The sequence below is a fragment of the Cryptomeria japonica genome, chromosome 10 (genome assembly GCF_030272615.1).
Source record: "Cryptomeria japonica chromosome 10, Sugi_1.0, whole genome shotgun sequence".
In the NCBI taxonomy this organism is placed as follows: domain Eukaryota; kingdom Viridiplantae; phylum Streptophyta; class Pinopsida; order Cupressales; family Cupressaceae; genus Cryptomeria; species Cryptomeria japonica.
The window spans coordinates 186,988,306-187,014,327 of record NC_081414.1 but is presented as its reverse complement, the minus strand read 5'-3'; the positions used below and the strand labels follow the sequence as shown (position 1 = coordinate 187,014,327).

At 35.1% G+C, this 26,022-nt stretch overlaps 1 protein-coding gene across 3 annotated transcripts; it reads left to right on the top strand.

Moving 5' to 3' along the window:
- The first annotated feature begins 1,566 nt into the window (after window positions 1–1,566).
- On the top strand, window positions 1,567–25,328 carry LOC131073554 (uncharacterized). Of its 3 annotated transcripts, XM_059213014.1 has the most exons (6): window positions 1,567–1,859; window positions 9,947–10,007; window positions 18,295–18,682; window positions 22,877–23,399; window positions 23,660–23,949; window positions 24,689–25,328. In XM_059213014.1, the coding sequence occupies exons 3-6, from the start codon at window positions 18,368–18,370 to the stop codon at window positions 25,067–25,069; spliced, it is 1,509 nt and encodes a 502-aa protein (XP_059068997.1). In that variant the 5' UTR covers window positions 1,567–1,859; window positions 9,947–10,007; window positions 18,295–18,367; the 3' UTR covers window positions 25,070–25,328. The 3 variants fall into 3 exon arrangements, with proteins under 3 accessions (XP_059068997.1, XP_057865984.2, XP_057865986.2); XM_058010001.2 differs by lacking the exon at window positions 9,947–10,007; XM_058010003.2 differs by lacking the exon at window positions 9,947–10,007 and having other exon boundaries at window positions 1,568–1,859; window positions 22,877–23,351.
- Window positions 25,329–26,022: the final 694 nt, after the last annotated feature.

The following is a 26,022-nucleotide window of genomic DNA, read 5'->3' as shown; positions in this document are numbered from 1 at the left end:
TGTTAACGATGTTTGTAATCTATTAATTATATTTTTTAGGTACACATTTTATTAATATTTTAGTTCTAATAAATTTAAAAAAATAGTTTTTATTTATTTTTTTATTTTTCGATATTAAATATTTATTATTTACTATAAAATTTTTAAATTATTATTTTTATTAATATTTGGATTTTTTCGTATATTTAGACTTTGCATTTGGTTTATTCTATTTTAATTTTAATTTTAGATTGAAGTTTGATTTTTTTTTTAAAGTATTTGTCTTTTTACGAAATTACATTTAATTTAATTTATAATTATTTATCTTATTAAAATTTCAATTCATTGTAGAACTATTATATTTTATATTTTATTTTAATTTATATAATACATTTAATTTATCTCTCCATCACTCTCTATCTCTCTATTTACCCTCTCCCTCTTCCTCTCTGTCTCCCTCTCCATCAACACATTTCTCTCTTTCTCTCTCCCCTATCTCTATCTCCACCTCCACCCCCCCCCGCCCCCCCCCCCTCTCTCTCTCTACCACTATGTCTATCTCTATCACTCCCTCTTTCCATCCTTATATATCCCTATCTATACCTCTCCCTCTCTATCCTCTCTATGTTACTCCCTCTTTTTATATCTCTTTATTTCTCCATCCTTTATCTATCTATCTCTCTAAATCTTTCTCACACACTCCTTGTTATTCCTCCCTATCTATATCTCAATATCTCTCACACTTTCACACACACTCCTTGTTTCTCCCTCTCCCTCTCCCTCTCGATCTCTATCTCCATCTCCCACCTTCTCCCCCCCTCTCTCTCTCTCTCTCTCTCTCTCTCTCTCTCTCTCTATATATATATATATATATATATATATATATATATATATATATATATATATATATATATCCTTCTAGCTCTCTCTCTCTCTATATATATCACTTCTTTTATCTTTATCTTTCTACGTCCCCATCTCCCCCTCTCATTGTCTCCCTCTTTCTATCTCTATTTCTTCCTCTCTCCTTTATATATATATATATATCCTTCTAGCTCTCTCTCTCTCTATATATCACTTCTTTTATCTTTATCTTTCTACGTCCCCATCTCCCCCTCTCATTGTCTCCCTCTTTCTATCTCTATTTCTTCCTCTCTCCTTCCATCTCTCTCTATCATTCCCTCCTTTTATATCTCTTTGCTTCTCTCTCCTCTCTTTATTTCTCTCCTTTCATCTCATTATTAACAGGATCATGTTATGCTTGCAAACATAACATGATCCTGTTGATAATGGAATCTAGTTATCTTCCCAATTCAAAGATTTTTTTTAAGTCATGTTTGGATCCCTATAACTAGATGCATAGTTCATTTGCTATCACTTCTTGATTGAGACCTTGCACAAACAACATCGATTTTTAAATGACCTACCAATTGAACTTACACACTGAACATATGTATACAAAATACACCAAAATTTTCCCTAATTAAACTTCCACACCTTGTCGAAGTACCCATTACGCACTAAAATAAGATTGCTAGTTATAACCTCATCCAAAGACAACGATAAATATTAATTGGTTAGCCATACAAAACCGCGAGGAGGAAAGAACTTGCGGTAGCGCTAGAAAACCGCGAGGAGGAAAGAACTTGCGACTACTTTCCAAGCCTATTATTCGGTGATTTTTTTTGTTACACAGATTTACCTAAATAATTAGCGAAATTGGAACGATGCGCTGATGACAAAGTTGCCCTAACTTCAACCCTTACTTAATTGCATGTCTTTCGCTGGATAGTTTTCTGCTCATACAATCTGAACGCGAAGGAGGGGAAGATCGCGTGTTCGAATTCCAGCATCGTCAGAAACCCTAATTTATATTAAAGGTTTGAGACCTTGAAAACCCCTAAACTGAATTTTCAGTAAAACCTGTTAAATACTGTTGTTCCCTGTTTATTCGATGGGGGCAAAAAAAACCCAAAAGAACTCTGACTGTCTTGCATGAAGGTTTTGCTCAGCATTTCAAACCCTATTGCAAGCTTTTTTGTTTTCAATAACGTGAAACATTCTGTACATGCAGGTTTCTAACTGAAATTTATATTTTGAAACTCTCATTTGGCTTTGTACACCCCACTTGCCATTGCCATTATGAAAACACCGAGAACTAGATGTCTTTTATACTGAGTATGGGGTTTCGCTATTAGTGAAGTTGAATACACTGGATGGTTGGAGGCATTTCAGACATTAACTGTTTGGGAAAGTATATTCAAAAGAATAGATAGCAATGATGCCTGAAAACATATTTTTTGAAGCCTTTCATATTTGCTTGGTAAATCCTGGGTTGCTACGGATAAAACAATGCTCAAAGACACGAACGGTAATGGGGGCATGAAAATACAATTCCTTTGTTCTACTTAATATTTGCTTGGTAAATTTTGTGTGAAGCTATGGGCCCTAGTATGGAGTGTAGAATATCATACTCGGACAGATCATTCTTGAGAATCTGAGATATGTAAATATAGGCCAATTTTTAATATTTTCCATTATGGTAACACCACAGTAGAGTGACATACCTATCAGTTATGGTTCACCCTAATTCGCATCTCAGTGACATGTCTCCTACAGTTATGAGTCACCTTATTACCAACCTTTGAAATCTGTATTTGCACGACTCAGACATTTAAATGATTGTGATTTATAAACACCCGCCACCCTTGAATATATGATGCATCTTATTGTCTTTACTCCATCTGGTCATGATTGACCTACGGTTACGTGACACATTACTGCTCGTAGAATATATATCACGAAAACAAATGCTGGGAAAAAGCTGAAAACAATTAATGTAAAATTATGTCAGTTAATGTAATGGAATGCCTTGTACTGACGTATGGATTATGCTTTGACTTCATTGTTAAGATTTGTATACATGGAACGTGGATGATTTTACTTCATTATTACTGTGCCAAGCCTCAGTCTTGCTACATATTAGCTAGGGTTATGGATTTCTTTATAGCACAAACATTTAACATTGAAGTATATCTGCCGGACTTAGATACTATCATTGAAATGAGTATGGTTAACCATATCAGCACCCATCGGTTTGAAGGTTTAACCTAAAATTTTTTCCCCTGAGATTGCCTTATAGTGACAGATGTTTGTGATTTGTTCAAATAGGTCATGTTTGAATACATTTCATTGTTTTTTGCACCATCACCTGGCCACTTTTATCCTATGGTTATGGTCACGTCATGGCTGGTATATTGATTTGGTAAACTTATGTCCTGAAGATGGCACTGTTAGAAATGTTGGGACTGAAAATCTTTCTCTCACATAGTGATCCCAGAATCAAACAATCACAAAAACAAACACCTTGCAAGGCCTGAAAAAATTTAATGTAAGTTTCTTTCAGGTGATACTATGGGGTACTTTTTAATGCAACATGAATTATGCTTATTTTTAGGCTTTTACACATGGAACTTGTTTGAAAATGCTCCATTATCATTACAGCAATTCGTGACCGTATATCAGCCAGGGTTATCAGTTGCCTTGTGCAAACATTGAAAATATAACTGCTGGTATTAAAAACTAAGAGAGCGTGGTTGGCCATATCGGTCCTGATTATATTTGAAGATATGGTTTAAAATTATTTAAAATTTTCTTTTGAGACTGCATTTTCTTAGTGACAAGTGGCTCATTTGGTAAACATGGGTCATGTTTAAATCTATTTCATTATTGCTACAACTCTATTTGGATACACTTCTCCTATGGTTGGCATATTTTCTTGGTAAAGTTTGGCCTTGAAGATGGCTTCCGTGGACAGGATTGAGAAGTTGGGATTAAAAAACTCAAGCTCCCACATGGAGATCCTAGAAGCAAACTTGTATAAAAGAATTACTCTGTAAAAGCTGAAAATATTTAACGTAAAATTATAGGGGGTGAGGTTATATTCTGTTGTTTAATGCAATACGGAGTATGCTTGGACTTCTTAAGATTTACAAAAACAGGTCATGTTTGAATATACTTTTTTTTTATTGAAGAGTAATAAAATATTTTGTATTATATTCTAATACTGCATAAATGCACAGGGAAAACAACAATATGAATTTAATACTGACACACCTTCTCAACTTATTCTTCTGACTTCCTGCCCTGCCCAACCTTTTCAATATCTTACTACCTACTATATCCTTTTCCTCACATTGACCTGCCACTCCTTAAAGAAGATAGAAAAAATAATACTTACTCATCTAAGGTTAGATGCTTATGATGTTGGTTAATAATGTTCTTGAAATGTGGTTTCAAATACAGAAACAATAAGCTCAGTTTTAGTATTTATTTCATATTAACTATATCACTTTAAAATATGTATTGAAATTGGAATGGAGTGGAAGTGACTAACGTGCTTTAACTTGAATTTGAAAACCCTTCTTAAGCTTGTTTTTATTTTAACTAGAGGATTCCCTGCTTTTCCACCCTGATATTTTGTGTGAATACCGGTAATGCTGACAAGCTTAATTTGCATTGAAGGTCTGAGACTGACAAACTCATTTCTTGTTTATTTGATAGAGGGAAAAAAATATTTCTGTTTGTTTTGCACCAGGTCTTTTGTCCTCATCATAACGACTACGTTTATGTCTTCTGCAAAAAATTAAAATATAAAAGCTTTTGTACACAAGTTTCTAACTGAAGCTTAATTTTGATTCTCTTGTTTGCAGCTCCTACTTGCCCCCGTTACTATGAAACCTTGATAACCATAAGCCTTTTATGGTAAATTTTTTAAGTGGGGTGTTATTACAAATGGCATTTATACAATGGATGCCAAGAAGTCCTAAGTCACTGTTTCGGGTTTGGGGGATTTGGTATGCAGATATGACAAATGTTTTTTATGGTTGGGATTGTCCATACAAAAAACATATAAAAATCTTAAATACATACATATTTGCAGATCAAAAATAGGAATCAAGTTCATATATTGGTTACACTAAAAAATCATTTTAACCTTTTATTCCACATAAGATATGACCTAAAGTACCAATCTTACCATGGGTTATTGGTTCAACCCCCTGAACCTGCAGTTCTGGGTCTGATCGGACTTGGATATTGATCCAGGTTTGGTTTAGCAGGGAATCTGTCCATGGTACTGCAAAAATACTGTGGGATCATCTATGACAAACCCAGGGGAACCCTTCTCAAATTTTGACACCATTTGCTCCTACTTAAATGAATCTTAAGTGTTCTTAGTTCTTCTGATTCGATGATGAATTTGGAGGTGCTTTTTGGAATGTCATGAACAGAATATAAGTGACAACAGAATATAATTGCATCACAAATAATATAACACGGGTTTATATTTTAAGCCTTTTACCTGCAGTCATGTGCCTAGTGGTGTTTTGATAGTGTTTTATTTACTTAAATACTTGAATACTGCTTACAGAGGTGCACTCACGCTCTCACCATTTTGCTGTTGGTTATGGAATTTGGTCGCTGCCTTCTCAAATGTGTGACAATGGTGTTTTGGGCTTTTTTGAGTGTTTTATTTAACTTTTGGCTTAAGTTACCCAATTGAAATTGGTATCGGGTATGGGTATGTGGTTATGGTATGCTGATATGGCAAAAAAATCAAGGGTTGGGTATGTCCATACAAAGATACTAAGTTTCTGGTTCTGTTATTGATCCTGGTTTGGATTCGTGGATCCAGTTTGTGGGTTAGGCTTAATTCTTTCTAGGGTTCGAGTTCATCTATACAAAACATGTAAGTCATATATGTGATATGCAGCCTAAAAGCACAAATTAAGATAAGTATATCACATAGCATCATATAAACAAGAAAACCACTGTAAACTTGAATGCCATTTAAAACAAGCATGATAAATATTCATTAAACATCCAAGTTCAATATTAAAATAATAATACCATGATCAACAATTAGTTTTAACTTTTAATAACCACAAGCAGTGCAATTGGAGCAGTGCAAGTTGCCAGTTGCTCTGCAAGTGCCACTTGCACTAAAAATTTGCTAGCTTTCAGACTTCTCAAATGCAGTATGGTGGGAAGTGGAAGCATCCAAGTCAGTATGCGTTGGCTCTATACCCCACAACTTTGTCTTCCCTTCCTTGTAGTCATGTTGTTTGTGTGAAAGGAGGTGCAAGTTGGAATGCAGATATATGAAGGTCTCCACTTTTTTGAAGCATATTTTGTTGCAACCTATGAAGACCAGGTAAACAGTTAAAGTTATACATTATATAAAAAAAATTGAAAACAATGAATAAAACTTTAAAAACCAAAAAATAAAAATTTATTAAATTTACTTGTTATAAAATTTTGATTGTGAGGGGATGCAGGTGTTAAAAGTATTGGCCATGGAAGTACCAGCAACTAGGAGCAACCTTGAAGAACCTACCACGAAGAAACAATTTGAGTGCACAAACCCAATAAACTAACTCATGCCTATAACTTGCAATTCAGTTTCAGAGAAGAGTCTAACAAATGCTGCCTTGTACCTTTTAGCCACTCCAAAATGTCTTAATAGGAAGCCTTCCTTGCACAGAAAGAATCTGACTACTGTAGTATTTTGGAGACAATGCAAATGCAAGATATAATTGAATGGTCATTTTATTCCATCTTTCTTCAATAATTGCATGCATTTGTTTGAAGAAAGTCTTTTTAGGGTCTCGCTCTTTTGCATTCATGAGGCATTCATCTTCTCAATTATTGAGTCAATGCCATTATATATTTCTCCAATGCAAGGCCTGTCCACGTCAGTAGCAGATAATGCTCAAAATGGGCTCGGTGAAACTAAGGAGATATTCAACACGATACCACCCTGAGTCATCTAATGTCATCCACTTAACTAAGTTACCGATTCGGGTACGGGTACGGATACAGATACAGGTATGGATTCATGGGTACAGCAAAAAAAAATCCTTGGATACGAGTACGGGTATGTCCGTATATATCAACATTTGGTTTATTTTCAGTTGAACCACAATCAATGGGATTCCCAGTACCACTAGCTGCATCAAGTGCAGAAGCTGGTTCAATTTCATTTTTCAAACAATTGACAAAATGCCAAATCATTAACAACACAAGGAAAGTGATTTCATAAAACATAAGCAAACAGCTGCTACGTATGCATAATGTAAATCAACTGAAATCAATCTCAGTATTTCTGATATAAAGTTTACTAACCCGTATACCTCACAAATGCGACTGAAATGATATTTAATTGTTTGCTTGCTGGCATATTCTGATAAAAAATGCTGTCACAAAGTTGTGGGAGTGAAACTGAGGTTTTAGTTTATGAAACTATGCTTGGGTACGGCCCTTGGTACTTCCTGGATGCCCGGGTTCTCTGTGGATTCTTCATAGAAGGACACATAGAGAACCCAGGTACCCAAGAAGAACCCAAGCCATACCTAGGAAGAACCCGAGCCATACAAGTACCTGGACAGTACCAGTACCAGGACCCAAACTAAACTAGAAGAACTCGGTAACTTAGCCGCTTAATATTAGATGACTCATGGTGTGTTCGTGTGGAGTATCTCCTTAATATTCTATACTGTTTTTATCTAATTTATCTAAAATTTATTAATTTAATATTTATCATAAAATTTATGCTAATATATATTCAAATACAGTACGATAAAAATATGTTAGGATAAATATTATATATACATAATGATAAAAAAAATATACATTCTAACAGTATATTAAACTAATTATGATTAATCATTTAATATTAATTATTATTTCCTTACCTCTTTCAAATCCATACTGTAGAAGATATTAAGTTACAGCATATAAAGTTATGCACGGTATGTATTAAAACTTTAGGTTATATATAGTTGCTTTCTGTTATATACGTGTCTTGTATCTGTTATTGCTTTTCACGCAAAATTGGAAATGTCTGTTTGCAGATGCTGCGACCCATTATCACACACGAAACCCCTGATTGCTGTTACTGCAAGCATTTAAACACTCAAAACCTATCATATGACTGGTTTAGGGTTTCATATGACTCACCATCTACTTAAATTGATCAGTAAATGCTGTGTCAACCCTAGAATTGCTTGAATATTCCCTTTAATGATTCCATGCAATTGTGACTGTTGAAAATCGAACCCCTACTCGTTTCTACAGTTGAATCACAACCAAATTCAATTCTGGTACGTATCGTACGTGGAATTGCAGGGTTTTCCTACATGGCTTTGGCTTTTGATCAATGGTGTGTACCATTTAAATATCTATGTGAAAACTATTAGTACACTATATCATAATTTAATATTAATTAATTTGTAATTTTAATACTACTTATTAATATTATTATTAACTTTATTTATAATTATTTATTATATTATATGTTAATTTTATTAGTAGTTCATAAATACGTATGTACATTAAAAAAATTAGGAAATATTTATATTGAATATTTTTGTTATAAGGTTGCAAATATGTATATATTGATTATTTTTATATGTTTTTGTATAGATGAGCTGAAAATGAGCCTAACCCCAAAATTTATTTTGACCAAGCCCATGAACTGAACCTAAACCTGAATTGTTAAATTAGATCTTATCATAAGATAAATTAATTAATGAAAAAAAAATCTAAACCACTTGATGCATATCAAATGTCAACAGTGTGGAGTAGATGTATCATGTAGCTCTGTAGTGGCACTCCATAATGGCTCACATCAAAACCCCCCTCCAAAAAAATAGGTTAAAAAACTGGGTCAAGTTTGACTATATTTCATATCATTGTAGTTCAATATGGCCACATTTCTCCTATGATTATCACTCACCTTATATTTAGCTCCAGATGAATTGTGGGCTTGGCAAACATCCATACTTTGAAGAATGGTCCAATAGATGGGCTCCACATGCTGAGACACTGTAGAAGAGATGAAAAACTTAATGTAAATTTATATTGGCCGATGTTATGGAATGCCTTCTGATGCAGTATGGTTTATGCTTCGATTAAATTCTTAAGATTTATGTACATTGATCACATTCGAATATGCTTTAATATTGTTATACCAAGCCACAATCTTGCCACATGTCAGCCGGTGTTCTGGTCACCTTATTTCACAAACATTGAATCTATATCAGCTGGTCTCAGATATTATTGGTTAAATGAGTGTGGTTGCCTATGTCAGCACTGACCAAATTTGAAGGTTTGGCTTAAGCATGTTGTTTAAGTCCACCCTTCTGGTGGCAAATGGTTGTGATTTATAAAAATGGGTCATATTTGAATCTATTATGTTGTTAGTTTTACATTATTATCTGGCCACACATCTCCTATGTTATGATTCACCTTATGATTGGTATATATATTCAGAAATTGGTAATTATTTTTCTCTGAAGATGGCTCTGGTTGATGTGCTTGAAATGTTGGGATTAATAAGATCTACCTCTCATACATCCCAGAAGCAAGCTATCACAAAACATTGTGGAAAACCTGAAAACACTCTAATATAATTTTTTTCAGGTGAAGTTAACTGTTAGATCATACATGGACTTTATTCTTGTTTGTGACGATAAGTCATGCATGAATATACTAAATTATTGTTATGGCAAACTACAATCTTGCTGCATGTTAGCTAGGGTTATTGGTTAATATTGTCCAAGCACTGAGGATATATCTTCTGGTATCCGGTATGAAGAGCTAAATGAGCATGGTTTCTCGTATCATTGTTCAACCTTTCTGTTGAGACTGCCCCTCGATTTACAAGTGGCTTTGATTTGTAAACACATGTCATTATCATTATATTTCTCCTACAGTTATGGTTCATATATTTCCCTGGTAAACATTTGTATGTGATGATGGATTCAGTAGAAGGTTTGGAATTTTGGGACCAAAATGCCTTTGCTCTAACATCGTGATTCCAGAAGTAAACTATGTCAGAAACAGATGTCAAATACCATGGAAGCTAAAAATAGCTAATGTAAATTTATTTTGAATGACATTACAGGTTTTCTTTTAATGCTACAAGGAGTATGAATGGACTTTATTCTTAAGGTTTCCTAACACAGGTTATGTTTAAATATACTTTCTTTGATATTTACAATAAGTGGCAATCTGGTTAACAAGTGTTAAAGATTACCTTATTGTGCAAGCATTGAATATATATTTGCTGGTCTCAGATATTAACAACTAAATGAGTTTGGTTCCCATATGAAATTTGAAGGGTTGATCTAAATTTGTCTTTTAAGATTTCCTTTCTAGTGAGAAATGGCTGTGATTTGTAAAGTGAGTCATACTTGAATGTATTTCACTATCAGTACTCTACAATCTTGTCATGTTTGATCTACAGTATGGTTGGTATATTTGCTTGATAAACATTAGTCTCCCAAAGATGGGTCTAGTAGATTGGCTCAAAACCTTGGTACTTTATGCCTCTAGCTCTCACATGGTGACCCCAGAAGCAAACTATCTCAAAAACAAACAGCATGGATCCCAAAAACATTTAACATACATTTATTTTGGGTGATGTAATGGTTTGCCTTTTAATGTGGCATAGAGTATGCTTGGACTCCATTGTTGATAGCATAGTTTGCAGACTCGAACTTGGAGAGTACTTGGCAAGCCCAAAATTTTCAACTCGACAAAAACTCAGCAAATACTCGACAGAAACTTGGCAAAAACTCGCCAAAAACCCGACAACTTTGAAAGTACTAAAAATTAAAATCTCTTAAAGAAACATTTTTTTTTGTAAAATTCAGTTACAAAATGTATTAAATTAAAAGTTGACTGACATCTTGAAGGAGAAAATGCATGGTTTTATATAAAAAACAACATGTGAAAAAACATTTTAACCAGCGTTTTACCTGTGTCAACATTTTTACCCATGTTTTCTTGTGTCTATAAAAAAACGAGTTAAACTTGGCAACCCTGAGAGTTTGCAAACTATGGTTAATAGCTCCAAATGTTGGTCATGTTTGAACATATTTCATTATTGTTATGCGGAGCCACAATCTTGTTGCTTATTACCTAGGTTTAGGGTCATCTTGTAGTGCAAACATAAAAAATATCTGCTGGTTGCCTATATTATCACTGATCGAATTTGAAGGTGTTTTCTGAACATTTCCTAATATCAGCAATGATTCAAAAAAAATGCGTTTCAAGAATTACAGATTTATCTTTCCGTTCTGATATCTACCGAAGAGGGTACTTATACAAACATTATCAGCATCAACAATTATCAGTAGACATTAACTCTGTATGTTCTTGTGGGGCATGACAGTGCCTTTTTTGAAGTGTGATGTTTTCTGCTTTAGTGTTTCCATATATCTTTCAATAACCTTGGATCCTTACTAGCTCTTTGTAGTCATAGAAGTTTCCGCATAAATTATCAGTGAAAATATTTATCCTTTTCTTGGGCTTGGTAAATTTTGGTCAAAGTTAATAATGTGTGGGTTGACCTTGGACAAAACAAGTGTCATGTTCAACTAGATCCCATATTTCTTACACTGCAGTCTTACCATGGTTACTAGGGTTATGGGCAGCTTTAGTGCAGAGGGAGATTTCAATGTGGGTCTCATTCTATCAAGAGCACCCCTTAATCGAAGTGATATCTTCATACTGTCATCTGGTAGCTAAAACACTTTTTCAATATGCATGTTTTTTAGCAACTAAGTAATCTACATGTAATCTTTTTTTTGATAGGTCAAGTGAAGGAATCTATTGTGGCTTCTGCCTGTAGCAAAAACCATTGAAATGACCGACAATACTAAGAGGTGAAACCTACAACTTATCCCTCCTTGCTTGAGAAAGCTAAGGATAACATGATTACTTAAAGCTGATAACACTCCCAGCCAAAAGTCACTTCTAATTAACTAAGAAAAGCTAGTGGTAGGTAGAGGAAAACAAAATAAAAAACTAGCCAAAATAATTACAAGAAAGGAAAGCCTCCACAATTCACTATTCATCAGCACCAATAAATCCGTGTCTTCCAAATGCCAATGTCTTCAATTCTGGTTTTCAATCTCTATGTTTCTTTATGGAAGATGAAGCAGAGAAAGCCTCCTAAACAATGGAGAGGAACAAGTTACTTCATCCCTTGTATCCTGGACTGTAGGAAGGACCTGAAACTTAGTTCTTTCAATTTGACCTTTCACCTCCAAATTGTTGCCCCCTACAAAAACCTTGGAGCCCTCGTTGAGAAAAATTTATCAATAGAGAACTGTTTACCAATAGCTTACTCTTAGTCCAGACATTCGCCTTTGCTATACTTTGGGACCACAATTCACTTATATTTTGTTTTACTTTCAGTTTGTGAAATGGCTATGGTTTCTCTGGAAAGCAAATCATCTTTCTTGGGATATAAAGGCACAATTTTTTTGATTTGATCATCTCTAGGAAGATCCGACTCACCATCCTTCCCTATCATTGGAGATGCAGTGGCATTCCTTTTATCTTCATTAGCTGAGATATCCACACTCTTTTGAAATAAAAGGTGAAGAAGGATTTAAAACCTTCACTTGTGCAAAGTTTGGATCATGCTTGCCTAATTTGGGAATCAATTTCTGTGACAACAACTCTTTAGGAACTGGAACTTTGAAAGAGTGACTGCATCCTCTTATGCTCAAGTTGATTACACTGAAAACATCTGTAATGTAGCCCTTTGCAGTTAATGTATTGAATCCAAATGCCATGTGTATACAAGATTTATGGAATGGAAAAAAGTTTCGGAGATGTCCATCACTACATTGACACTGGCAAAAGAGTTTTGAGCTCCTTCCCTAAGAGAATCAATTTTGACAAAATTACCAATCATATATGTTAAAAGCTTTAACATAACCATCGCTTCGCTTAACCAGGGAAAGATATAAAAGCAAATCCAAATGGGAACTCTAGAAAAATTTTCAGCGTCAAGATTGAAGAAAGGTTTCCAGGTTGTTGCATAAGAGCAGACAATTGCTTGTTGAGTCTACATGCTGGGGATTTTCGCAACCTGGGGTACCTTAAAAAGAACAGGGTAGTACAACTTGTCTTCATTCATGATTAGAGCTTTGAAAAAGGGTCCTTAAGAATGATGGGCATTCAAAGTATTTTTAAATATATATGGAGTTTTGCTAAAGGCATCCATTAGCATCTTGTACTTGTGGAAGAATTACTTTATTATAACAACTAGTGGGATGACTTACAAATCATATGCATCACTCTTATTTATACTATTTAAGGGCAACTTTCAAAGCATATGCATCAAACTAACACTAGCTACATATAGTAGAATTGGGTTCATAACATTGCCTCCGTCGAAAAGTTTTTTTCTCAAAGCTAGAGATGAGAAAACTTGGAGAGAATGTTGGTCGGTTGTTGGCCGGTTTCCATTTGGCATCTTTAGGTTACATGCCATTCTATTGGGCTAAGAACTGCTTAGTAGATCAATTGTGAAGGTGCTTGGTGCATTTGTCCATAATAACCTCAAAGTTCTGAAAATATGGGGCAGTCCTCATCCGATGTAGGTAGCTCTATTGGAGGGCAAGCAAACGTCCCAATTACTTTCTTGAGATGAGACATGAAAAATTGGGTGGATCTAATAAAAGGATGGGAGACTTGTGTGCCACCTCATTAATGTGTTGGATCATTTGAAACCCAATATATGACCGCACTTGTAATGAAAGTTGCTTGTGGAGTTGGAGATGTTAAAAAATCTAACACTAATGTCAAATGTATGTATTGTCCTATGTTGATACACGCCTTTATGCAATTTTGGACCATTGTTACAGTGGCCTTAAGTAATTAAGAGACGTCTTCATGCTTGGCTAGCGTGCTATCAAATATGACAACCTGAAAAGAACTTGAAACATAAGTACACAAAGTACACAAGGAGGGTGGGTGAATACCATAGAGTGCCTCATAAGGGTTCAATTTGGAAGCACTATGATAAGTGGTAAGTACGCAAGGAGGGTGGGGAAATACCTTTGAGGGCCTCAAAAGTGTTCAATTTGGAAGCACTATGATAAGTGGTATCATATCACCACTTAGTTAGAGGTATACCATAGAGTGCCTCATAAGGGTTCAATTTGGAAGCACTATGATAAGTGGTAAGTACGCAAGGAGGGTGGGGAAATACCATTGAGGGCCTCAAAAGTGTTCAATTTTGAAGCACTATGATAAGTGGTATCATATCACCACTTAGTTAGAGGTACCAATTGGTCCATTGTCCTTGTTGCTTAAACACAAAATAATGCAAGTAAGTCTCGAGGTACTTGATGGCCATTTTTGTTTGACCATTAGTTTGAGGATGATAGGCCAAACTTCAAGGTAGTGCCTTGCAACTTAAACAACTCCTACTAAAATTTTCTTGAGAAAGATGGATCAGAACTACTGACAATAGGGTGAGCATCAAATGGAGTTATAAGTTGAAATCCAAGAAGTGTTGAGCAACAACAAGAATAATGTAAGGGTGGGTTATTGCGGTAATATCCTGCCACATCACCACCAAAATAATTTGTTTACCACTTGAGAGGTGAAGTTGTACAATGAAGTCTATAGAGATATCAATGAAAGCCTGATCAGGATAGAAAGTGGCCACAAAAACTGTGGGGTTTTAATAGTTTCCTTTTTATTCCTTTGACACACATCACGTTTAGCTACAAATGCCTTGAATCTTGCCTAAGGCCATCTCAAAAAAATTCTCACTTCACTTGCTTATAGGTCCTAAAAAACTTGAGTGTCTTGCAATATGGGAGGAGTGTGGTTCGCTTACTGAGGCTTGAGCTGCGAGTTAGGAAGTAAATAAATCCGATCTTGATAAGTGAACTTGGTTTGTCCAATAGAATCATGACACAAACTAGGGATTCTATTCCAACTGTTGAATGATACCTTGAATTGTAGAGTTAGTAGCCCATTCATTTAGAATTTTATGTATCCAATTTGGAATCAATACACAGAGAAAAGATGGAGCCTTCCTCTTCATATTGACCAGAGAGGGCAACTGCAACCCCATTTTCCTTACCCTTTTGGTAGACAATCTCGTAGTAATGTTCTTGCGTCGTTGTCACCCATTTTTGTTGTTGAGGGGAGGACATTCTTTGCTGCAAAAATATTTCAAGCTATGATTATCTATTTTTATTTGGAACTTGAGGCCCAATATGTGGAAGGGTCAAAACTGGAGTAGAACATGTGGCAGTTTTGGGTGCATTAAAGGTCACCACAGCTGATTCAGACCAATCGATGGAGTTCTTTTTGAGCAAATCTGACAGGGGCCCAGCAAGTTTATTACACCAAAGGCGTATTACACTCACATAATGGATGCAAAAACGTCCTTCAATAAAAACTAGAAACATTTAATTTAACGTGTTTGTGACATTTAAATGTATGGAAAGCAAAAAAATAAATTATATATTCTCTCCTCTTAATGATCACTCACTCTGAGTTTAATTAATCAATCAATTATTTCTATCTTCATCATGCAATTAGTTAACTCGTAATTATCTCAATCTAATATTATAATAATAATATAATCATATGACAATATAATATTAATAATGTAGTCTTAATAGAAATTTTTGCTTTGGTCAATAGTTTAATAAAAATATAAAAATATAATAATATAATAATATTTTAATAACAATTTAATATTAACTACAATATAATAATATATAATTTTTTAAAATGGAATAATGAAAAAGTATGATATCCTCTGGCATACTTCACCTATATTCCTCAAAAGATAGGTATGCTAGTCATAATTACCCACAAACTTGTGATGGTACCCTGACAAGCCTAAAAAGCCTAACAAATTTTCGAGGGAGTTAGAGCAAGACCGCTCTTGTATTGAAGCAATCTTCTTGGGGTCAACTTGAAGAGTTCTTTCTTCAAGTAGCTTAATTCGTACCATTCAAAATTGAGTTTCCATTTTCAATATTCAAGGAAGCTCAAAAAAGAATATGCATAAAATCAGATCAATGATTCAAATATTGCTATTTGGAGTCAGCATAAGACTCTCAGGTATCCAGTTCAAACATAAGGAATCTAATTTCATCATTTATAGCCCTCTAATATTATGGTCTCCTATTTGATAAATTTGACATTGATATTACTGAAATATTTTGGATATACAAATATATTTCTTATGGATTTAGAATTTTTAATAATATCTAATTTTTTTGTCTAGATTCTTCTGAATTTTTATAGCGTTCTTTTGCAACTCATAAAGTGCTATCTACCTATTTCCGTCCTTGTAAAGCAGCACTTCAGCATGTCGTTCATCTCTATTTTGAATCAACTATTAACATTGATTTCTACATAGGTTCCTTGATTCACTTTTGTTTGTAATATAATTCTGGAAAGCTTTATCTTCCTGGGATGAAAATCCCTGGACAATCATTTGGGCTATCGTCCTAACCATGGGTTTTTGTGGACGTGTAACTGCCGTAATTATTAGGTTAAAAAACTTGATTGTTTTGGAAGGTCAAAGGAACTTGGAAACTCAATTTTCAATTTTTTTTTAATAAGAAAAGTAAAGTTTGGACCAAATCCGTCAAATCGAGATGGTCCTACAAATCCAGCTTCAGCCTGCAAATGTCTCTGGATTTGGTAACTGCGGTCACTGGTCAATGTCTGGGAAGTGGGAAGTAAGACAGGTCTTGTGATGATGAAAAGGGGAGAGTAAAATCCTATGAAGAAAAAGCATTTGGTCAATGGGAATAGGCCTTGTGAAGATATGTTCAGTGATGGCAAAAATCATATTCAATATCATTTTGTGTAAAATCTTAGACAAATTCCATGTATACATAAAGTATTTACGTGCAATGCATGCAGTGAGTTGTATAAGTCAACAATTTACTCAGGAATTCTTATAAAACATATCAAAGACTACTTTCTTAATGTCACAGAGCTTGTTTCATACCACTTGAAATTGGGATTTTGATCGTCAACGTTCAAGGGAGCTCAAATATTATATGATTGAAGTGTGTTAACTCGCAATTTAGAGTCTGTAAAATTTTCAGGTATCTGACTCGATCATAAGAGGTATCTAATTGCACTGCTAAAACCCTCCTATATTGTAGCTTTCCATTTGACTAATTTGACATTGGTACACTGAAATATTGTGGATCTAATGTTCTTTTCATGAGTTTGGAGTACATTATAGGATTGTCTTCTGAGGGGTTTTTGCTCTATATTTTTATGATTTTTTCACATCTTTAACTGAAGAGGATTCAAACGATGCAGTAGAGGGCTATGTATTTCTTTGTAGAAGTAACTTGAGATTTATTTATCTGCATCAGATGTTCTAGACAATGTTCTACTGCCTTGTCAAATTTTGACACATTTAAGCTTCTTGTGAGTACATCTGTGGATATCTGCTTGTCTAATGTATTAATTACAATCCACTCTTCCATGTGACTCATTAAGTGGATTGTATCTTTGGAAGGATTTCTTCCATTCCTTAATTGTTGAATTGTTACTAATTAGTAATGTTTATGACAGCTTTTGCAATTTCGAGTTTTTTCATATTCTTCTATCCTAACATCTATGAATAGTGATAAAAAGTTGCACCTAACAGAAGGATTTTTTTTCTGCAGCTGGTCATCATCTTGACATATTGTTTTGTAGCCTTAATACTCAAGTTTATGTATTTTCAACGTTATTATAGATTACTTGACATTTGGCATGTTTGTCTGTGCTGTGCAAAGTTGCAATCAAAGTTAAGTTCATGGGCATTGTCTATTGGAATTGAGTTTCTGTTTGGCACATTTAATTCGTTTTAGTTTGTCTTATTTCCTAGCAGATATGATCTATTCACTCAGGTGGTGATCGTAATATGCTAATATGGTGATTTAATTTTCTTTACACATTCACTAACTACTGCCAAACATTATTTGTTAAGGAAATAAAAATATGCAGCATTGCCAAGAATTATCTAGCTGCATATGCAGACTCGTAAAAGCCTTAAAATTTTCCTGTTAGATATACTGGATTTCAACCAGCAAAATGTTATTGATTATGCCCAGTTGGAATAATGAAGTTAGATTCACAATTATATGGTCATATATGTGATTTTTCTCTTTATTCTGAGGAATGGCGTTGTATATCCACAGCCAAGTTTTAGAATATAGAATACCTTTTATATCAACTTTGTTGCCAGGCCTTCAATGCTTTTGGCTAGTAACAAGAAAGATTCAGGTATGTGAGGGTAAGATCTTTTTTGTGAACATGCATGCATATAACTGTGGTGCATCAATAGACTTATCTGTGCAAAATAACGTTTATGTTACCAGATTTTACTTGATGTCTATCTCACAGACCCCTTTATGGCTTGCTCCGAACCAAGCGTTGCTCAACAAACGCTGCTGAACTTTGTTGCAGGATTGTGGGGTAGCCGCAACCAAGGATCTGCATTATTCGAGGCGATTAAAAGGTTTACCTTGGTTACTATCTAATGGCTGATCCTCAGGATGATGAAAAAGATGAGGAATGGATGAAAGAAGTTTATGGGAAGGAGTATACAGGACCTCCTAAACCCTCTGATCTCAAAGATCGTGATAATGGTACAGTGAAAAAAAGAACTGCTAGTGACAATGAGTCAGATGAGGATGAAAAGAATCGCGATCCAAATGCTATTCCCACTGGGTTTACTAGTAGAGAAGCTAAAGTGTGGGAATCAAAGGCTAAGTCTATAGAAAGAAACTGGAAACGGAAGAAGGAAGAAGAGCTTACATGCCGTATTTGTGGTGAAAAAGGCCATTTTACACAGGTATGTTGAGAGATTCAGGTAATGTAGTGATTTGTCCTGTCTCCTGTTTTCCTTTATAGAGACGTTAGACACCTAATTTTAATGGACAGATGGGCAAACCATAGAGCCATATTTTGAATCTCCAGAAAGGCCATTGTGCCTGAGGTAAGTCAACTGGTTCAGGTAATGTTGCTAATACGTATCCCTCTTCCAATTAAAACTAAGGACAAGTCATTTTCAAATGCGGTGAACCAGCTATCTGCATTGTGATGAGAAAACAGAATCAGCCCCGGGTGATACATTCTGTCATTTGGTTAAGTTGGTTTGTAAAGTGAAAGTACTATGGGTGTGAGACAATTTATGCTTCTGTTCTTGGTGCTTCAATTCGAGGAAGTTTGAGTTTTCACATTTGAGATGCAAGGGTTATGATAGGCAAGATCTCAATTAGAGATTTATTTTCTCTCGTCAATGTATAATGCTTAGTTTTATTTTGGGGGTCATGAAGTGACATTCTTTAGTTTGTGCTATGTGGAAAGCACTGAAAGAAATTGACTCAATCAAATGTTCATCACGTTCATTGCCTCTAATTTAAAAAAATTAAGATTAAATGCATTTTGTGGAAACAATTTAAGTAATACGAGTAGGCACAGATGTATCCATTTAGTTAAAAAATACAATGAAGATCAATGCAGGTTGCTTCTTCTCAATCTTCAGAGTAAAAATCATTTAAGTTAATGGCAGTAGTTACATATGTATTGATGAGGATAGGATAAATGATTCAAGTGACAAGACTTTGAGTTAATACCTAAACAGTGAAAAAAAAGCAATAAATAAGGTTTGTAATCAATCGTATGTATTAGAAGAGAGAGGGCCTACGCTGTTAATGAAGGTGATAAGTGCAAGTAAAAACTTTGGAAGTAGGGCCTACCGTAACATTTTGGATCCATGTGTATGTGTCTATATCTAATTTTGTTTTGAGAGATTTGAAGATAAATGTTCTTTTTGGGAATGGCACTGATTATGTGGGCCACTTATTGCAGTATTGGGGTGAGGCTGTAATCTATTTAGCTTACACTGCATAGAAGGGTTCAATGCTCCACAACCCTGCCCACATTTAAGTAGTCCAGAGCCTCAATGTCATGCCTTCCAAGTTATGAGTCGATGGATGTTTGAGGAGGTGAACTTGGGTTTCTTTTATCACGAATGCACCTCTTTACCTTTAACACACTAACATCATGGATTTTATATATTTAGGGTTAGCACTGTCTGCCATTTTATGTATTTAGATTAGTGCTGTTTGGTTAAGCTCTGTATATATCAATATTCCAATACATGTTTTCTTCCTAAACTTTTTCTTTTGAAATCATGACCATTAATAACTAAAATTAAACTTTCATTGTTTAAGATGGTTACAAGGCTGTTCTCTGCAATAAGAGGTTCGTTAACCTCAGATGCTAAGGAGGCTCTAGATTGAATACCCATATTCCTCCTAGAGTTGTTCTAGCCATGGTTTGCAAACTCTGCATTTTCTTGCTAAATTCAGAGTAATTTGTGGGCTTGATAGTTTTTCTTTTTTGCAGAGATTTTCCTGCTGAATTGGCCACCCGAAGAAGTTTTTGTAGACCCTTGATAAAACCCTGATTTTTTGTGTCTTTTTGACATTTAAGTATTCTGTGGTTTGGATCTCAGCAGTGTGAATGGATTGTTGAGCAATTGAAAGGATTTATCACTGGTTGGTTAAAAGTGATATAATTATGAAAATGGTTTGTGTCATGAAGGTCCCTGTGGCCTTATTCTTGGCTTCTCAACCCCACTAAGTGCTGCAGGCCGCAGACATTTGCTCTACTTTAAGAAAGAAAAACATAAACACTTGTTTTGGGCTGTGAATTGGATAAAAAGCAGATTTTTTTCCCGGGTGCATCTCCCATGACAGGGGACATGTGGGCGACTTCCTAACATCCCCAGGAGGCTTAAAATTTCTCTGTGTCAAAGCATTGAACAAACAGACAACATGGTGGCATGGGTAAATGGTTGACCTTGGAAAAAAGAAGGAATATTTACATGTTATTGGAGGAAAATACCTTTAAAATAAAACATATTTTGTTTACTTGGACTCACTCTCTCTTATCTTAACTTTTGGAAGTTGGTAATCAAATATTTCTTATTTCTTATGGATACCTTGGATTTAGTAGAGAGCAAAGGAAGTGGCGAGGGTGAGGGTGAGTTGTGGTGGATGTTATCGAGTTTTCATAAATGTTTTTGTACTTATGCTGACTGCTGTAAGTAGTTTCTAAAAACATATAAAAAAGTAAATAAAAGATTGAAGAATGACGATTGTCCTGTTGACTGCACGACCCTCATCATTTAGACCGGTCAGATTCCCTAGTGTCAGCATTAGTTTGGTGACGAATGAAAAATTGGTCAGGAATAATTAGGATTTGGTGGCAGAAAGACATTATATTTATATAATGTAATAGATTTTTTGTTAATATATATATATATATATGTATGTATGTATGTTTACATCCCTAGCCACCATCTGCTGTCCCCCAACTTTGGTGCATAGTACACCTGTCCCCCCATCTGCGAAAGCTATCTGATTCCATCATTGCCCTGTTCCAAAACTCCATTAAACATAGGTTTTTTCCACTATTTATATGGAAATATCAGCAGTTTTTAGTCTCCTGATCAAATCCTGCGTAATTGAATTCCATTTATACTTCTGGTTTGCCTAGCCAATCCCATTTCCAATAAATTCTGCTATGATCAAAATAGATTTGTGTGTTCTCCAAATTGTGTATTCATGTCTCTTTTCAATTTTTTATGTTTCTAATGCATTTTTTAAGTTTATATTGTGTATTTATGTATTATTTTTCAATTTACCGAGTCCCAAATCCGTTTCAAAAGTTTGGGTTGCTGAATTTGAGTTATCAAATTATGGTCCTAGAATTATCAGATCCTGCATTGGCTCTTTTTGGTGATAGATGATGGTACTGTTGGTACTTTAAGCCTGAGCCTTTGCTACATACATTGATACCTAGTCTCCTATCATGATGTTTTTCGTTCACCTTTCTTAGCTACATGCTTCGTTGAAGAGTCTGACCTTCATACCATTTGCAATTAGTTTTTGTATTTTGTGGTTATAACCTGTTTAGGATATGTTATTGTGATTTTATGTTTCTTTAGTGCCTTGTATTTATTGTTTCATAATCTTGTTACCTTTCCCTTAGTTCTTATTTATTATTATTCAAGTCATTCAAGTTCCATTGATCTATTCATGATTCTTTGTGGATATTGATATAATTTCTTCTTTTGTAATGCCATCTAACTATTATGTGCATCAGTAAAAATCTAGCATTTAAGTTTTTCTAACCATGTCTTAAGGGGAGAGTCTGTACTTAGCATTTATGCTTTGTGGTTATAAGTTATAACCTCTTTAGGTGATGTTATTTTGATTTTTATGTTTCCTCAGTGCTTTGCACTAATTTTATCTTAATCTTGGAACCTTTATATTATTCAAATGCATTCAAGTCCCATTGACCAACTTGTGTTTCTTTGTAGATATGGATATGATTTCTTTTTTGTAATGCCATCTAACTATTTAGTGCATCAGTTAAAACTGTAGCATGAGAGTTTTGCGAACTATGTGTTAAGGGGAGAGTGGTGAAATCTTTATATGGGTATGTCTACTTTGCAATAGGTTTTGGTTATTGTGTATGTAAGCTTTGAAGGCAATTGTAAGATATATCCATTGCCAAAATGTTGTTTAGGGCAACTGTAAGAGATATCTATGGTCAAAATGTGTTTAGGGCAACTATAGACATATCCATGGTCAATATGTTGTATGAATGATTTAAGAGGTTTAAATTGACATGTGAAATGAGGTGTGGTTAACTTTTCTCTATAATTAGATACTGTGGAGACTGAAGGGTTAGGCAATCTACTAAGTTAGGCAAGGAATTATCTGTTTAGTTTAATTTAATTCTCGCATCAGGAAAAGGCTTGTGTATGGCTTCCACATATCTTGTTGAAGTGAGCACTCTGCATATGTACAAATAAAGATTGCAATTTCAGCAGTAAATTTTTGTATACTACTTGAATTTCTAGAAGTAAAATGTCAACATTACACATTAGATAATAACAATATTTCTGTAATTAATGACAATGTGTTTGGCCAGCATTAGTGCAATTCTGAAGTGAAATGTGCTTTGGCAGGGTTGCCCAACAACATTGGGTGTGAATCGGAGGTCACGTGGAGGTGCTGAACGAACCCCTACAAGGGAGAAAAATTTCAAGCCACGTTTTACAGGATCTGGTGGTTCTCGAGGTCAGGGAACTGAGAAGGATACTGGATACCGATTTGAACATGACAATCACCATGCTGGAGGTCGTGATGCATATCACTCACATGCTAGCAGAACTGAAAGGGCTAGAGGATCAAAACCTCTAGGCTTCAATAAACGGGCTGAACAAGTTGATGAATTTAGAGACGAAGCAATGGGACGGCAGGGTTCTAGTCGTGGATCAAATGCAAATTCACTAGTTGCAGCCCAAATGCAACATATAGCTGCACAGAGAATGCAGCATAGTTCTGGTTCACAGCATTATCCGAGCATGCCAGATGTCCCACCAATAGACATGGAACAACACTACACATCTTCACAAGGAGATGGACACTGGAAGTGGGAAGGTACACGAAATGGATCAAATTTTGTACTACCTCATAATTATAAAGAAGGTACCTTGTGGGAAAGATTTACCTCAAGAGAGTGCTATTGTATTTTACTGACTGTTTTTATCTGAATTCTGTGTTAGGCATTTGACACATTGATTTTTTTTATTAAAAGTATTTCAGTGATGCTTGCCCAAAAGAATTCGACTAATTTATTTTCTTGCATTTTTATGCTTTTTGTAGTACAAATTTGGTTAAAGCTGGATTGCACCCTTTAAGCCTGTCCATTTGGTAACGATTCTTTTATTGGTCTTGGTTTATTATAGGCCGAGGTCCTCCAGACCCAGTTAGTGGAAACATCTCTCCATCTAAAGTAAGGGGTCCAGATGGAGCAAGTCCTTATTATCATGGTCAAATGCCAGATTCTATCCCCTCAGACGGAAATAATGCTTTGCCAAAGGAATCTAACCAGAAGCTGGAAGTGGATGCTGGATTTGAAGATCAAACCTTACCTAAATCATTTGAAGCATTTGAGCAGAAACTTATGGATGAGGTGATGAAACTTACAAAACAGCAAGATGATGCAGAGGACGACGAAAATACATGGCATCGTGAGGTATGTGATTGTTTGGATAACATGTGATTATCTTTAAGGAATTAATGGTAAGTAAAATTTGAAAACTCCCATGGCAGAACTTGTTACACTGATATATTGTCATATTATTATAGTATTGTCAATGGCGAAGTGATGTGTCTTGACTATATTTTCTTTGTTTCCAAAGCAATATTTGGATGTGGAATAACATGCTTGTCTATTTGTAATTATAAATTAATATTTTTTGATGTGACATAAATACATCTTTGAGAGTGTTAGTCAGTCCATGGTTTTGTTTGTTTTCCCAACCTCCAGAATTATGCTTGCAAAATTCAGGTTTATTTATGTTCAGAGTCTATTATAGATAAGCTTCATCTGTCAACTCAGTGTTTTTTTTATGTTTGAGAGCTTGGGTAAATTGCATCGTCTTTTTGCTTTTTCTGGCCTTATTTCTGAAAATGTAAAATGACGTCGTAAGAAAAAGTTTATTTTTGAAAATGTAAAATGACGTAAGTATTTTACTTTTTAGTAAGTTGCCCTCTATGGATTTTTGTTTTATTGTATGTGTAAGTCAGAATTATTGTGCTGGCATCAATATTTGATTATTGTCTCTTAGTGGCGAGGGAGCTCGACTGCCTTTATATTCTTTGTTTTGGACATAGACATTGAGTAGCTGCAAAAATGTTTATAGTTCAAGAAAGCTTTTTATCTATTGTTTCTCTGAACACTAAAAACTCTTTGCATGAACCTTTTTTTGCAGCGCACACGAGAGATCCATGAACAATTCCAGGCTAAGCTTGTAGCCCTGAGAGCTCAGCATGCTAAGCGTAGAGAAGAGTTTTTATGTCATGAGATGCAGACACGAGTGGATCAGTATCGTCAACCAGCTTCTTCAAAACAATACCACGAAAGTGGTGGTGGTCCAATGCATGGTTATAAAGAAAATTTAAATGATAATCGTGGATATAGCAGTAGTGTTGCAGATGGTCATCAGGGCTACCCAGGAGGGTATGATGCACGCAGGGATGAAATGCAGTATTATGGTAATCCTCCACATACCTTTAACAGGAATCAGAGCTATGATATGAGAGAGGCTTTCTCTGGTAGCCGAATGTATGAGTCTGCTCAAAGATACCGTTGAATAATCATTCGAATCTAGTGGTGGTGTGTCAGTTCCATCTTTAATTAACAAAGTTGTGGAGGTAGTATTTAATATCCTGGGTCCTCTTAAGTTTTATTGCCATTTGCTGCTTGATGTCTGCTATGCCTCCATGAGGTATTATGCATAGATGGCTTGATTTTAGAAGGCTCCTTTTTCATCATTTGCCCTTTGATACGATCTTAACGTATATGGAAGTTCCTTCATGAGGTATTATGCATAGATGGCTTGATTTTAGAAAGCTTCTTTTTCATCATTTGCCCTTAAGTACAATCTAATGCATATGGAAGCTGTCCTTTGCTTACCTTCCTAAAGAGAAGATTAAGCCTCATTTATTGTATGTAATGCTTGAGTTTGAAATATGCATTTGCTTGTTACACTAGTCTAGTATTAAGTTGGTTTTTATTTTATTACTTTTGTCTGTGGCATGCATCTTTCCCCGCTGAATCAGACTTTGAAGCCAATGGCCAATTGGGTAGGGTAAAATCTTTTGGCTGTATGCGCAGAGGGGAGACTATCAGGTCGTTACCATTTGCATTGCTTGGTGATTCCTTCTGTCAATTTGAATTAGTTTCTGGGTTGCCCAGATATGGCCTGCAAGAGATGGATGCACTTCCACCTGTTGATTGCCTCGGAGTGTGAGAACCCACTTTTTTTCTCCAGTAGACATGCTTTGAATTTTGGTCTAGAAAATTTTCAGTGAACCAAATCATATTTAGTAGAGACTATAATGGTGCAGGCAAGGTTGCGTATGATTTCAGATTTTTAAATTTAAGTTTTTGATTTATCGTCTTATGCTTCCTATTGAATGTGGTCTTCAATAGCATAATTACCTATTTGGGAGTCCATGTTTTTATTGGTCTGTTATAGCTGGTTGGCATAAAGTTTCCTGAGACTAAATGCATACCTTGTCTGTCAAGTAACTCTACAGCATA